Source organism: Ictidomys tridecemlineatus, chromosome 2, assembly GCF_052094955.1.
Source record: "Ictidomys tridecemlineatus isolate mIctTri1 chromosome 2, mIctTri1.hap1, whole genome shotgun sequence".
Lineage (NCBI taxonomy): Eukaryota > Metazoa > Chordata > Mammalia > Rodentia > Sciuridae > Ictidomys > Ictidomys tridecemlineatus.
The window spans coordinates 4,934,517-4,950,500 of record NC_135478.1 but is presented as its reverse complement, the minus strand read 5'-3'; the positions used below and the strand labels follow the sequence as shown (position 1 = coordinate 4,950,500).

The 15,984-nt window shown below is 51.6% G+C and overlaps 1 protein-coding gene across 2 annotated transcripts; it reads right to left on the bottom strand.

Moving 5' to 3' along the window:
* Positions 1–2,459: 2,459 nt before the first annotated feature.
* Positions 2,460–5,570, bottom strand: LOC101969219 (CD209 antigen-like protein 2). Of its 2 annotated transcripts, none has more exons than XM_005332122.5 (8): positions 5,504–5,570; positions 5,277–5,357; positions 5,089–5,187; positions 4,625–4,687; positions 4,194–4,379; positions 3,824–3,975; positions 3,241–3,353; positions 2,460–2,917 (listed from the first exon to the last, which is right to left on the bottom strand). In XM_005332122.5, the coding sequence occupies exons 1-8, from the start codon at positions 5,541–5,543 to the stop codon at positions 2,776–2,778; spliced, it is 876 nt and encodes a 291-aa protein (XP_005332179.2). In that variant the 5' UTR covers positions 5,544–5,570; the 3' UTR covers positions 2,460–2,775. The 2 variants fall into 2 exon arrangements, with proteins under 2 accessions (XP_005332179.2, XP_077891211.1); XM_078035085.1 differs by having other exon boundaries at positions 5,458–5,554.
* Between the last annotated feature and the right edge of the window lie 10,414 nt (positions 5,571–15,984).

Here is a 15,984-nt window from a genome sequence, read left to right as displayed (position 1 = left end):
TCTCTCTCTCTGTCCCCCTCTCTCACTCTCTCTTTAAAAAAAAAAAAAAAGTGTGAGTCTTCCAACCTTGGGATGCCTCTTGTAATTTTACGTGAATTTAAAGATTGGCTGCTTTGTTTTTTGCAAAAAAAGACAGCTGGAATTTTGATAGGGTTTGTACTGAATCTGTCAATAGCTTTGGGTAGTATCTTAAGAAAATAAGTTTTCCTGTTCTTCATCCAGATGTATACGGCATTCCCTTTAGGAGCTCTTTCATTTCTTCCAGAAATATTTTTTTTTGTAATTTTCATTGTGGTTTTAGTGTTTACCTCCATGTTTAAATTTATTCCTAGATTTACTAGAAACTATTGCAAATGGAACTGCATTTATTTATTTTGCTTAATTAAAAAATGTATCTGCAGTCATGGGGATGGAACTCAGGACCCAAGTACATACTAGGCAAGTATTTTACCACGGACCTACATCTACAGTGTTTTTTAAATTTCATTTCAAGACAAGCGCTTGCTAAGTTTCCCAGACTGGCCTTGAACCACTGATCCTCCGCTCTCACCACACCCTGCTTTAATTAAATTGATTTTTAAAATTGTTTTCTTAGTTACCTTTTGGATTGTTCGTTGCAGGTATATGGGAATTCAGCTGATGTTTTTGCTGTCGATATTGTGTCCTGCAACTTTGATGAACTTGTTTACAGCTCTGTAGGTTTCTTGAGGATTCCTTAGGGTTTTCTATGTATAGTGTCATGCAAGTTGAGACACTTTAGCATTTTCCTTTCAAGTATGGATGACACTTCTTTTTTGTGTGATTGCACTTCTGCACAGTTCCCCAGCTCTCCAGTTTGCAGACGGTCTGGTGTGGGACTTCTCAGCCTGCATGATCATATAGCCAACCCCATGAAAATAACCCCCAATGTATCCTATTGGTTCTGCATCTTTGAAAATACCGACAGTACACTCAACTTGTGGCCCTAAGTTTCTACAAACAGTTTGGGCTTTCCGATTTGGTTGACTAGACCTTGGTTGGTTTCCCACTCAGCTCCTACCTTGGCTCCTTCCTCTGACCCAGCTGCCTCCTGTACCCTCAGGATGGCTCCACTTCCGGAGAAACTCAACCACCAATCTAATCCCGGCTGCCTGTGCTCCTCACCTCCCAACAGCAGGAGATGGCAAAGACTCATGATGACAGCAGTTTCCAAGGTCAGGCAGAAGACCAAGAGTCCATGAGGGAGACGGGGGTGGCAGGGAGCATCCAGAGAGCTAGGAAGAGAAGCAGGAGGGGAGGCCATCAGGGGAGTCCTGGGAGACAGGAGTTTCAAGCAGAGGGAGAGAGGAGCCACCCTGGACGTGGGGGAAGCCAGGAGAGAGACCAGGGTGTGTTGGTTCCCCAGGTGATGGTAGACATCATTCTCTGTTGGCCATTTAGGAGAGTGCGGGCTGGCAGGACAGTCAGGAGAAGGTGTGAGGAGCAGGTGCAGGCAGGAGTGAGGAACCCTTTTTCAGGAAGTTTGGCGACACCTAGAGGACTGAGAGAGGATTTCCCCTAAGAAGCAAAGGGCTCACCTGGGTTCCTGGAAGTCTCAGGAATGCCAAGAGGTGAGGCTCAGCCCTCTGCCTCAGCAGGGAGTGGGGCCTTTGGGGCTGTGGCCACAGCTGGCTCTGGAGCCAGTGTCCCTGCAGGGCGATGCTGTGCGGGACACACCCTCCTTGCCACCACTCTCAGGGCTGCTGGGTGGAGGGGGGCTGAGGCTGGATGTGAGGGACGTGAGCAGATGTAGCTGACAAGGATGTGTCTCTCCAGACTATGGACAGTGTTGGGCAGAGGGGGAGGGGCATCCAGCTGGGCACAGGCCCAGACCCTCCCGAGGCCAGGAGGCAGGAAGTGTGGTCTCTGCCCTGTCAGTGGGTGGCTGAAGTCACCTTGGGGTCTGGTGGTGCTGTCCAGCCTGGAAAGAACCAGGGGGCTGCCCATGGCCCACCTCCTGCACGTGGCCCACCTTGGTCGGTGCTGAGAGCGAGTGAGGGGCCAGGGAGCTCCAGGCTCTAGAGCTGTAAGAGAAAAGGTCTGTGTTTTAACCCACTAGGCTTATGGAGCTTGTTGGAGTAGCCGCAGGAAACCAACACACACACACACACACACACACACACACACGCACACACACACGCACACCTGCAAAGTGATTTTTTTTAAAAATAAGTGCATGTGAAGAAAACCATAAAATTTTACCAAAAGGCATTTTTAAGGGACCTGAATGAGTAACTGGTACATGAGCGTGCGGTGGATGGAGAGGGGACATGTCAAACAAACCAACCAATGCGGAGCAGAGTGAGGAATAAGTGAAACACACAGTAGCAGAGCGGGGGTGGGGGGCTGAGAGGGACACGCCTAGTTAATGTCACACACATTTCACACTGTGGTGTTTGGAGGAGTGGCGAGGGGACAGAGCATGCGTTGGATGGAGCACATCGTGTGAACTTGCTTTATTTCAGTTTTTGCAGAGCGGGGGTGGGACACAGGGCTTCCCCTTGAGCCGCACCTCAGCCCGCGTGTGACTTAGCCAAGTGGTGTCACGACTGGGCGGATGGATGTGCCCAGGCCTTTCCTGCAAGCGGAGGCCTGAGCGGTGCCCTGTGGAGGGCCGGGCTGCAGGGAGGGAGTCTCAGGGTTCTGTCAGGATGCAAAGGCATCAGCGGGACCAGCGGGCAGCGAAGGGACAGGGCTGGAGGACAGCCAGCGGAGCGCCCCCGACTGGCTCCGTCTCCGTGGACTGGGAGCAGGGCGCTAGGCGCCAGGGCAGCGGGCGGAGGGCCGCTCGCAGATCCAGAAGTTCTGGGCGGTACACTTGTTGTCGTTCCAGTCCTCCACGAAGAGCTCCGCGCAGTCCTCGTTTCCGGCGTTGTTGGGCTCCCCCTCTTTCCAGTAGCTGCAAATCCCATCGAGAGATTCGTGAGCCCAGCCCAGCCACCCCAGGAGCTGCTCCTGAGCCTCAGCGCAGGAAGACCTGGCTCGGGCCAGTCAGTGCCGAGGTTTTCCAAAAGGTGAGCGCCAACCTCACCTTCGTGAAAATCACCTCCAGCAAAGGAAAAGTGCAGGTTCTGGGGCCCCAGGGGAGGCTGCTGGGACAAGGACCCCCCGGGGAAGGACGGGCACTACACCAAGTCTCTCGATGGCTTTCCACCAAAGCATGAGTTAGGGGTGGGGTCCTTCCCCCGCCCACTCTGCACTATTGTCTCTGGGGAGTGTCACCTGAGCTGGAGAGGGGTATTGTCCACCCAGTGCCAGGAACCTTCATTGTTGTGGTCACTGAGGCCGATCCAGGTACGCTGGCTCTTTCTGATGTCCCAGTACCTCAGGAACCTCTGTAGAGGGGGAGCATCAGGAGGAGGACCCCTTTCCCTGTCTGTCTACATTCACACTGTGCTCTGTTTCCATGGAAATTCTTCCTGCAGTCTAGCCCAGAGCCCCTAGTCAAGTTGCAGGCACTGGAGTGTATGTGTCAGGCTGCGGGTGTGTATCGATATGCACACACGCGTGGAAATGTGCTGACATGTCTCAGTTCAGAGTTGTGTGCAGGAAGGGATTGAGCTTGGTCTCAGGGGTGCTCTGAGCTTCCCTTCTGTCCATGCTCACCTCTCTTGTGCTCCCTTCTCCTTCAAGACCTCCCAAGGCCATTAGGACACCTCCTCCTGGAAGCCTTCCCTGACTGCATCTCCTCCAACCCTGCCCACCTGCCCACCAGGCCTCCAACCCTGAGGGCCAAGGAGGGTGTGGGAGGCCTCTCCTGGACCCGTTGGTAGCCCAGCCCCAGGCCAGAAGCTCAGGCAGCTACCTGCTCTGCAGCGTTGTTGATGATCACCAGGTGGGCCCCCATGTCCTGGCAGGAGGAGACGGAATTCTCCCAGGTGCCCAGGGTCCGAGAGAAGAAGTAGCAGTTTCCCTGGAATGCCTCCCAGCCCCAGGGGCAGGGTCGGCACAGGGCAGCTGGGGAGGAGGAGTGTGGCTGGGACACGAGGCTGGGCTCCTGGGACTCCCTGCCCTGCCCCAGCCCTGGCCCAGGGCCCGGCCCTTATGTTCAGCTGTCCGCTCAGTCTGCAAGAGTCCCAGGAGCAAGGTCCCAGCCCTGCCCTGCCCTCCTCACACAGTAGCCAGTCCCTCCTCAGACCCCCAGCTCCCTGCTGTCCCAGGCCCCCGACACCTACCCAGGGAGGTGTTGATCCAGGTCAGCTGCTGACGGACCTGCTCCAAGCCTGAGAGTACCTGCTCCTCAGACCCCCAGCTCCCTGCTGTCCCAGGCCCCCGACACCTACCCAGGGAGGTGTTGATCCAGGTCAGCTGCTGGCGGACCTGCTCCAAGCCTGAGAGTACCTGCTCCTGAGAAGCAGCCCCTGCAACAAAAGGGGTTCTGTTATTCATCACTGGCTGTGTGGTTCTGCAGAGAGGGCCCCATGCAGATGTCCTCTGTGGAACTCACAGTGACCACAGGAGCCCCACGTTGCAGGCCAGAACACTGAGCCTCAGAGACTTGCCCAACATTGCCATCACATATGTGTCCCCCCCACAGCAGTGGCTTGCCCATGTCACACGGCCACGAAGCCCTCTCCTGCACAGGACCCTGACTCCAGCCCCTCACCCAAGCTGAAGTTGCTCTGATGATCCTGGACCTTTGCCTGCGGGGATCCGGGGGTCCTGGAAACTGCAAGAGAGAAGAGCATACCCCTCCTATGAGCACCGACTGTATGCCTGTCCCTGTGCCTAAGCTGCACACAGGGGAGGATAAGTTCCATAGCCCAGATGAAGAAACAGGTTCAGAGAGGGACATTAAGCTGCCCATAGCCACACAGGAAAGGATGTGTAGCTTGATGTCCCAGCCCAAGTGGGTTAGGGGCAGGACAAGGATTATCCCAGAGGGAAACCCCAGGGGCTGGAGTGTAGCTCAGTGATTGAGCACCTGCCTAGCATGTGCAAGGCCGAGGGATTGGTCCCAGCATTTTCTGGGCACTGGGGCAAGGAAATGGGGGGAGCCAAATACACATCTAAAAGGAGCCCAGAGTCCCACCCCCAAGCCCAGCAGATAGAGCCCCCTCCCTGACTCACCTTGAACCAGGGTGGTCACCAAAAGCACAAAGCAGAGGCACAAAGAGCTGAGAAGCAGCAACAGAATCCAGGGGACTCGGGTCAGCCAGCCTGCAGGACCTGCAGATGGGCAGAGCTGGGCTTGAGGGACAGCTCTCTGCTGGAGAGGACCCCCTGCCACCCCACCCCTGAACCTGCCACCCCAGTACCTGGAAAGTTCTTTGGCCTCTGAGTGAGCATCTCGGGGTCTTTCTCAGTGAATCTCTGGCCTCTGAATGTTGCCTTCTCCTCTGAAGGGGGCACAACACTCTGAGCTGAGTGTGGAGGGCCAGGGCTGGAAACTCAGCCACCTCCCCCAGCCCAAGCTGGAGGCCCCGCTCACCCCCCCACCTGAGGCTCTGCCTCCCCTGCAGCACCCAGGGAGGTCCAGCCTCACCCGGGAGGCCCAGCACCCTGGGATCATGTTCTCCTGCCATCTTCTGCTTGTGTCCACCGCCCCTCTGGTCCCCCTCTGCCCTGAGGTTCTTATAGTGCCACCACCACCAGCTGGACCAGCCTCCCTGACTCAGGAAAAAAAGGAACAGGGTGGAGGCACCCTCACCCCGGAAAAGTGTGGGGAGAGATGAAGCGCCTGACACAGCGAGGAGAGGGGGCTCTGGGTGGGGACAGGAGCTGCCAGTGGCACTGTTTCAACCCCCACCAGCACTAGAACCTGGGCCTCACCTCAGGGCAGCTGGGTCTCCTGGCCGGGACCTGGGTGGGTGCTTCTTCCTGGGTACAGGTGAGGGTGGAAATCTCGCGCTCCAGTGGAGGGTCCTGGCCATCTCCGGCCTTAAGATCTACAGACACTGCTTCTCAGGGGGCTCAGGACATGGCCAGCTCCAGCTGGGGCAGGGGAGCCCTGATGTCCAGGGCCACTGTGGGATCTAATTTTGTGAGTGCTGCGAGGGCCTTCCCAGGGGCCAGAGTGCTTGGGAAGCTTGTCTGGCCCTCCCAGATGACAAGGTACTGTGGCACTTCCCCTGGTGCTCCCTGCTGGGCTGTGCCTTGTGCCGGCTGGATGTCCGCAAACCGCAGAAGACTCATCCGGGTACCTGTGATGGACCTTGACGTGCTGGGCAGCGCTCGGGAGCAGGCTGAGCACACGCAGAGCCGGCACAGTCCAGCCACACACGACCCGACCCCCACACCCTGATCGACAGCAGCAACCGCCCCTGATGGTCTGTTGGGCTGCCCTGACGCAGCACCCCAGCCTGGCCGGCCTATGTGCAAGCCCATGCAACCTTGGTGTGAGGTTTAGTGTCCAGCGCGGGCTGGCCTCTGGTCGGCAGATGGCATCTTGTCACTGTGTCTAGGTGTGTCGGGGTGGGTCATGGTCTCCTCTTTGTTATAATTAATGCATTTCTTTGAGGTGAGAAGTGTATTTTAGGGCCGGGGTGTAGCTCAGCGGAGAGCTCCTGTCTAGCGTGGGCGTGATCCTGAAATCCAGACCTGCACACGCGAGGTAAGGAGGGCGGGGCGAGCCCAGCACAGCACGTGCTGCTGCCCTCCGCTGGACCACGCTCTCCTGTGGCAGCCGCAAAGCCCCAGAGCATCAGCCAGGAGAGCGCGGCTGGGACCATCAGGCTGGAGCAGGGCATGGGACCTTGGCCACGTCCGTGTCCCAGAGCTTCGTCCCAGCCTCGTGCTCCATGCTTGATAGCCACAGTGGACACCAGCATGCTGCCGTCCATCTTCCTCGTGGACAGCGAGCTGGGTGATGGCCTGGAGTCAAGGGTGTCTCTTGGGAGTCACTCCTCCAGGATATTTTGGCTGCCTCTGGAGCTATAGGGTCTTGCGCTGCCCAAAGTGGAGCGACCTTCCCCTCTTTCCTTCTTCCTTCCCTGGCTTTGGACGCCTTTCAGCGCTGCCGTCGGCCTGCAGAGGCTTTGAGCTGGCTGCAGAGTGGGGAGGGGCAGGAGTTTCCTTCTTCACCCTGGGCGCCATCTTGGTGGAATCCTGGGGTCTCTTTGGTAAGGGTAGAATGCCACCATGAGGACTCTGTCCTTGTGACCCAATTTCCCATCAAAGGGCCCCACCTCCTCATACTATCAATTTGGTTGAGGGCCAGGATTTCAATGAATGGATTTTAGGGTGAACAATTGTTCCACAAACCATGGCTTTAGCCTTGGTCTGGTCCCACTTCTTTTACGAAAGAGGATGAGCAAGGGTCATCCTCTTCCTGATGGCATCTAACCTAGGGCTCTCCCCAAAGCACCTTCACAAGGCTAGTCCTCCCAGTGCTTCCTCTTGCCTCTGCCTTGGTGCCCTCTGGTCACCTGTTGTGTGCACTCCCTCGCTGCATGTGACAAGTGACATCCTGGAATTTGTTGGGGGCAGGTATGCTCCTGGTGGTCTTCAGTGGGGGCAGGGCAATAACATTCTTTACAATAACCCTATGGGTCAGATGCAGATGCTGCCCTGATTTGCAGATGAGGAAACCGAGGCACAGAGGGTCGTAACGGTCTGTGGTTACACAGCTTGCAGTGGGAGGCTGGCACTGAACCCAGGCAGGGTCCCCCTGAGTTCACGCTCAGCCCTCCCACTAAGCAGACCCTGAAACACGAAGGGAAAAGGCACTCATCAGGGCCAGGACAGGAGTTGCAGCAGTGGGAGGGGCTCCTTTTTCCTCCACTTGAGTTACCTTCTGCTGTTCTTTCACTTTCTCCTGAAGGAGAACCATCCTTTCTTTTATTCTCATAAAAAACCCCATCATGCAACATTTACGCTATTAACCATTAAAAGTGGGCCACGGAGGGCTCCCAGGACCTTCACCGCGTTACGCAGATGTCATCGCGACCTAGTTCAGGTCATTCTCATCTCACCCATAGGAAGATGACCTGCTCCCAGGCCCCAGGACACAGAGCACTGCTCTCTGGGTCTGTGGGTCTGCCTGTTCTGGAGATTTCCTATCAGTGGGTCACACAGTGAGCAGCAACCTTTGTCTGCTCTTACTGACAGAGTAGTTTTCCACTTTATCCACATGGGCTGTGTATCAGTAATTTATTCTTCTCAGTGGCTGAAGATACCTTTGCTGGATTTAGGATTCTTGGTTGATGTTCTTTTTTTTTTTTAGTATTTTGAATATGTCATCTCACCTCCATGGTTTTTGAAGAGAAATCAGCTTATAAAAATAACAGTAGTCTTTAGCAGTAGAATTATATGTGATGGTTACTACAAGGGTCTTAGGGAAGGGTTTGGGGCATGGTCAGATGCTTCCCCAGAGCCTCTCTCATCCTTTTGGTTTGATGTGTCTGAGTGTCACTGTCCCTGTTTATTCTACTTAGAGTTCTCTGAGTGTCTGGATTTGTAAACTCAATACTTACCATCACACATGACTTCTTTTCTTTTAAATATTTTTTTGGTTGTAGATGGTCACAATACCTTTATTTTATTTTTTTAAATGATATTTTTATTAGTTATTGATGGACCTTTATTTATTTATTTGCTTATATGTGGTGCATATATTGAACCCCGTGCCTCACACATGCTAGGCAAGGGATCTACCACTGAGCCACAGCCCCAGGACCCCTTTATTTTATTTTTATGTGGTGCTGAAGATCGAACCCTGTGCCTTCCACATGCGAGGTGAGCGCTCTACCACTGGGCCACAACCCCAGCCCTTGGTGACGACTTCTTCAAATTCTTTTCTGCACCTTCTCCTCCCTCTTTACCTGCTGACACTTCTAATGTGGGTATGTTGGCCTTCTTAATGGTGTCCTAGAGTCTCTGAGACTCTTTTAAATTTTCTTTGTTCTATTTTTTTCCTGTTCCTCAGACTGGACAAGCTCAATTGATCTATGTTCAGATTCACTGAATATGTTTTCTGCCTGCTCACCTCTGCTGAGCTCATGATATGTGTATGTATTAGACTTTCAAGCTCCAGAATTTCTTTATGGTTCCTTTTTGTAATTCCTCTCTCTTCATTGATAGTGTGTACTTAGTGAAATGCTGTTCTCTTACTTTCCTTTAGTTTTTAGATACAATTTTCGTTAGGTTCATGTGTGTGTGTGTGTGTGTGTGTGTGTGTGTGTGTGTGTGTGTGGGTGTTTTGCTAGGGAGTGAATCCAGGCCCTGTACATGCTAAGCAAGTGCTCCACCATGGAGCTACATACCCAAACCTCCGTTAGCTCTGTTAGCTCTGTTTAGTTGATTTAAAGTCTTTGTTAAGCCCAACATCTGTGTTCTCTCAGAGATACTTGGATAGTTGCCATGTAATTTTTTCCCCTGTGTTTGGGCAATGTTTGCCTGTTTCTTGGCATGTTTCATATTTTTTTTTCTGAAAACTGGATATTTCAAACAGTAAAACATAACAATTATATTTTTTAAACTTTGCTTTATTTATTTAAATTATTTTTAGTTGTAGTTGGACACAATACCTTTATTTATGTATTTATTTTTATGTGGTGCCTACGATCGAACCCAGCGCCTTGCACATGCTAGGCGAGCGCTCTACCCCTGAGCCACAACCCCAGCCGCCCCCAACATAACAATTATGAAAATCACATTCTCCACCCTGTTGTTGCTGCTGATTGGTACAGTTATTTGTTTAAGGACTTTTCTAATGAACTCTGTAAATCTATGTTCCCCATCAGAGTCACTGAAGTCTGTACTTGATTCCCTTAGTGATTGGCTCATGATTGGACAGAAATTTCCCTGAGTGCCGAAAGCAAGGGTCTCTCTGGCTGTTTGCTAAGGTGTGGCGTGTGCCTGTTGGAGCACACCTTTACCTCCCACTAAGAGGGCTCGCAACTCTGTCTTAGCCTTCACTTCCTGCTAGGGCAGAACCTCAAAGTGAGCCAGAGCTGAGAGCTTTGGCTTCCTAAGATCTTTCTAGAACATGCACACCAGTGATTTCCAAGATTCCCAAGAATATGTCAGAACTTTTCAAAATCTCTAAAGGCATCTCATTCCTTCATTTTTCCTTTTTAAGATTTTTTGGCTAAAATGAAAATGAAATCAGCATACAAAAACGATACCTGCAGGCCCATGTTTAGTGTGGCACTGTCAATGTCTCCAGGAATGGGTCCTGCAGTCCCCAGAGGAGAGCGGGAACTTGACTGGGGACCCGTGGGATTCTTGGCATTTGTGATGGAAAAGAGTTTCAGCACAGTCAGACAGAGGCACAGACAGAGGTCTATCTAGGAAGGTCATACCCATTCAAGGGGGAATGCAGGCTATCTTGAGAGTGGGGAGCAGCCCTGCCTTGGGCTGGGGGTCCGATGTTCATAGAAGGGGGCCAGACTGGAGGTGGAGGTGCATAATTTCTAACCAGTTTTCCCTGTACTTGGTGTCTTTACTCCATTTTCCTAGGGCATGGGCCAAGGGCATGTTGCTCAAGATTTACAACTGTGCTTTCTGCATCTCAATGGCTTGGGACATTTCCTTTAGATTCAATCTCTCTCTCTTTCTCTCTCTCTCTCTCTCTCTCTCTCTCTCTCTCTCTCTCTCTCTCTCTCTCTCTCTCTCCCCTAAATAAGGAACCAGTCTAGGTGCTCATCAACTGTTGAATGGAGAAAGGAAATGGGGTACATATACACAATAGAATATTATTCAGCCATAAAGAAGAATTGAATCTTGGGGGCTGGAGTTGTGGCTCAGCGATAGAGAGCTTGCCTAGCACACGGGAGGCCCTGGGTTCAATCCTCAGCACCACATAAAAATAGATAAATAAATGTATTGTGTCCTTTAAAAAATAAACATTAAAAAAAAGAAGAATTGAATCTTGTCGTAAAAATGGAGGGAACTGGAAGACATCCCGTGAAGTCAATAAGACAGCACATGTTCTTTCTCGCATGTGGAAGAGAATGAGGGTTAGTTAAAATTCCATGGAGCTTTTGTTTGTTTGTTTTTACTAAATGCTCCTAAAACTACAGTAAGTTTTGGTTAACTTCCAGCGTTCTGAAAAATGCTGATTCTGTCAAATCTTGCCATTTTTTTCCCCTTCATTTGTGTAGAAAGGCAAATTTGACGCCGCCATTTTGCTGACGTTTCTCTTTTCCTCCTTTTTTTTTTTTTAATACTTATTGACTAATTTGGACAGCAGAAACCTTTCATGCTGGTTTTTTTGTGTGCTTTTGACCTATTGTAAGGATGGCCTTAGGCCTGAGCCTAAGCAACTCCATTTTAAAACTCCAGTTTGGAACCTGCAGTCTCACCAGGCACACCTATGGAGCCCCCCAGTGTGGCCCTCAGGCACAAACAAGTCACTTCTCCCCACCCTGACAAACTCAGAGTGAAGTCTCTGGCATGTTGCACTCGCCCTGATAAGAGGGAAAGGCAAATAAGTCAGGGTGGGGCCACCAGACCAGATGCTTTAACTCAGGACCAATGATGTCACTGAGAAATCCGGTAGCAGCTGATAGGGATTGGAAGGGTGGTCAGAAGCCCCAAAATTTGTATAAATGATGGAGCAGATGAAGAGACATTCAGGCAGCTGACATTGGTGCACATAAGCCAGGAGAGGCTGCCTTGGTTCCTGATCTGAATACCGCGGTCTGGGGGTGTGTGCATCTGCTGGACTCAGAGCCTAAGGCTTGAGACTTTTGACGTGACACTCGAGCTTAGCGTGCAGAGGGAATGTCTGCAGGGCTTAGAATTGATCTAGAACTGTTTGCTGTGAAGTTGATTCTGTCTATTGCAGTGCCTAGCACTAAAGATTGTCATTTTCTTGATTTAGAACCTATAGAGTGAAATTGTGTTGAGTGATTTGAGTGAATAAAGCATTGAAAAGGGCAAAGGCGTGAGGATATTCTTTATTTCTCCCCCTCGACGGCATAAGTCGCAGCTTTAGCCCATCGCGACACACATCCCTATCAGTTTTTTTATTGATCAGTTTTTCTTGCTCTCTGGACCAAGATGGTCTGGATTTTCCCTCTCCTCACCCTGGAATCAGAAGCCTTCCGAAAGAGCTTTGGTTGCTGTGAAGTGGAGAAGAGTGTTTGCACACCCAGACCTGGGTGTCAGGTGTACTGATGGTGAGTGGGGTTTGAAGTTTCCGGGCATTCCGGTGGACAAATGGGAGCACACACACACACACCACACAGCCACACACATCCATACACACTCTCTTATACACATAGGAACACAGGTATACACACACACAATAACCACATACACACTCACCCACACACACATGCGCAAACACACACACACATAAACATACACATATGTATATACATACACACGTATCCACACACATATGTATACAGTATACGCATATCAATACATACATGTGTACTTGCTTACACATACATTTACACAGGTGCTTGTACCCATACACACACACACACACACACACACAATCAGCACACATGCCCGTACCCATACAGACACACATATGCACACTTCTGTATCTACCCATTTCAAAAATCAAAAATCCACACCAACATGTCCAACTCAGGACCAGAGGGCTCAGTCTAGTTTTTCTGCCTTTAATATTTGTAACGCCTTCCTCTGACAGTGACAATCCTGGCTGCCACTTTTCTTAACACGTGTATGAATTTCACCCACCCGGCTGGCCAGGACCAGCTCCCTTTCCCTCTGTCCCCACCCTGTGGATGCCTTTCTCACCTGCTCAGATCTGCACCTCACCCCAGGCGGACAGACCTGATTCTGTGGTCCTCCTTTGCTTCCCTGGGCTCCGGCATCCTGTGCAGGGCACCCCTCCGTGCAGACGCTCTCCTCTCAACACCTGCCCTGTCACCCCCAAACTGGTTGGTTCAGCCTGTCCCTGTCAGTCTCTGTGCAAACCCACCCATATTGAGAGCCAGGTCTGCCTGCCCCCGACCCCGACCCTGGGTGGAACAGCTCGTCACCTGCAGTCACCTGGGAAGGCTCATTTTATCTCTGCAACTCAGCCCAGAGATGGGCTTGCCTTCCTCGTGCTTTCGCGTAAGTTCACACGGTGTCCGTGCACACTGAAGGGGCTCAGTATAATTGGGGGCGAGTAAAGGTGTAAAGCTCAGGTCAGGGGAACTAGCATTTCCATCTCCTCAAACCTTTATCATTTCCCTGTGTTGGGAGCCTTTCAGACTCTCTGGTCATTTTAGAACATATCCTGGATGGTGGAGACTATGGTCACCCTGCTGTGCTCTACAGAACACCAGGACATCCTCCTGCCCAGCAGCATCTTGGTACCTGTGTGTTTTTTTGTTGATCTACCCTTCCTAGTCTCTAATGTCCACTCTTTTCTTCTATGAGACCAATGTTTTAGTTGAGCGAGAGCATGTAGAATTTGTCTATCTGAACCTGGCTTATTTCACCTAACATGAAGTCCTCCAGTTCCATTGCGTTGACGCAAATGGCAATATTTTATTCTTTTACACAGCTGTGTGTGTGTGTGTGTGTGTGAGTGTGACATTTCCTTTATCCATTCGATCATTGGCAGATACCTTGATTGACTCCATGTCTTAATTAGCCCTATTGAAAGATACGGGGCCAAGTTTTTCCAGTTGTCACTAAGGAAACGAGTCTTTGGAGTTCTTGAGCATTCTAGCCAGAAGTGGCAATATCCTGCCAGCAGCCTTGAGTACCTATTTTGTGCTGAGTACTTTTTGCAGGTATCTCAATGAATCCCCATGACACGGCTACTGTTGTTTCCATTTTACCTCTGAATGAACAGCAGCTCAAATATTGTGTCACCTGTCCACAGCCCATCAGCTTAAAAACCCTGGAACTGAGTTTCAAACTGTGGAAGCAAAAAGAACCACTTCATTTTCATTTGCGCTCATGCTCCCGACTCAAACCAGCTGAAGGAAAAAAAAGGGGGGCTGGGCAGGGTAGCACACGCCTGTAATCCCAGCGGTTGGTTCAGGAGGCTGAGGCAGGAGGATCACGAGTTCAAAGCCAGCCTCAGCAAAAGCGAGGCACTTAGAAAGTCAGATCTAAATAAAATACAAAATAGGGCTGGGGATGTGGCTCAGTGGCCAAATGCCCCTGAGTTCAATCCCCAGTACTCCCTCATCCCCTGCCAAAAAAGAAAAGGTGGTGGGGGAGGGCATTGCTTCTCCTCAATGAGAAGGAGGGTGAGTGGAGACTGATTCAGGCTCAGCCGTCTGTTTGTCTGTCTCTCCCAGAGTGTGACCTTGCAGACCAAGGGTTGACAAGCATTTTCTGGAAAGGGCCCAATAATAACAACTTTTTAGGTCTTGCAGACCCTACGGTCTCTGCACACCTCTACCTTTGGAGCAGGGAAGCTTTACATATGGAAACGCATGGGCTTAAAACTGCCATTATTTTTAAATACAGTCACATGTCACATAATGATATTTTAGTCAATGATGACCACATAGGTGACATTGGGTCCCCTAAGATGATGTCATCCGGTGACATACTGCTGCCTTGGTCTGTGTGTCTGCAGCCTGTGATCTCACGGCCATGAAATCACCTAATGACGCATTTCTCAGAACGTTATCTTCATCATTAATCAACACACGACTGAAAAACCATCCACACAAACAACAGGGGCAGGCTGTCTCCAGGGAGGAAACGGAGTCCCCTCATCATTCCCACACCCCCAGTGTCGAGAACAGCGTCCAGCGTGTGGCAGGCTCTCGGTCCCTGTGAGTTAAGGAGTGAATCATTGCTTGGGTGTTCATGGTAGGGAAGCGGTTGTCACATCCACAGGGACCCATTTGGGGGGAATGGCTGAACAGAGCACGTGAGGTCCGACCTGGGAATGGGTGGCCGATCTGCTGGCGCTGCTCTTGGTTCCTAAGGGTGAAGAGAGGGGCAGCTGTTTGGTGCCTAGAGACCCGCGCGATGTTCTTTCTCACATCAGCCCCGAGAGGTAACTGTGCTCCCATTTCACAGACGGGGAAGCCCAGGCGTGGCGTTGCATTGACCTGCTCACGTGATCCGGTGAGAGGCAGAGCAGGGGTGGGAAACCAGATCCTCCAGGCTTGATGTGCCCTTGGTGCTCAGCTGGGCTTCCTGAAGGGCGGGACTTCCCTGACCCCTCAGCAGAACCAGATGGCCACCCTCCCAGGAAAGCAAACAGGATGCTCGCCCTTGGGTGGGGTATTCCCCTCACCCTGATAGTCACTAAATCTTCCTCCTGGCAGCGGCTGACTCGTGGTTGGATTCCGGAATAGCCCTCCGGTCTTCCGTCCCAGGGCCCTGGGGTCTGGACAAGTGATTTTCAGTTCCTCTGGAAGGTCATGGTCTTTTCACTTCTTGATCTTGGCTCACTCATCCCCGTAACGGGAATACCCTCTCCTCCACCATCCCATTCCATCTCCACTCCTGCAACCGTCCTTCAGAAAGTGCCCCCCAGCTGGGTGTGGTGCACCTGTGGTCCCAGCTGCTCAGGAGGCTGAGGCAGGAGGAGGCTTGAGCCCAGGAGGCCAGCCTGGGCAGCATAGAGAGGCACCCAAAATGAACAAATGAATACAACCACCACAACAAAAACTCTACAAAACCAAAATAAAAACCCCACCCTCTTCCTCCCCCCAAAGCAGACTGTAACCTTCTTCAGGTAACCATCCCGGTCCCCTACATGCCACACTACAGGCTCGAGTGCCTCCTTGGGACCCTGCCAGTCAGCACTTGTGTGGAGGCCGGGCAGAACCTTCCTGTTCTCGGACCATCTCCCCCTTCAGCCTGGGCTCCACATGGGTGATGATGCTGGGGTGGTTCATGCTGTACCCCTGACGTCCAGCAGTTCCGGGTACACAGTAGGTGTTTAACAGAAGTCCAAAAAAAAAAAAAAAATGAAGCCAGAGAGGAAAATGGTCACTCCATGGCCCGTTCAACTCCGCACGGTACAGACACACTTGTCTACTCTGCCTGCATCCCTGCCCACGGCCTCAACTCCGTCTGCCGCTACAAATCCCACACCCTTGACATAACCCCACCTCCTCCAGGCAGCCTTCCTTC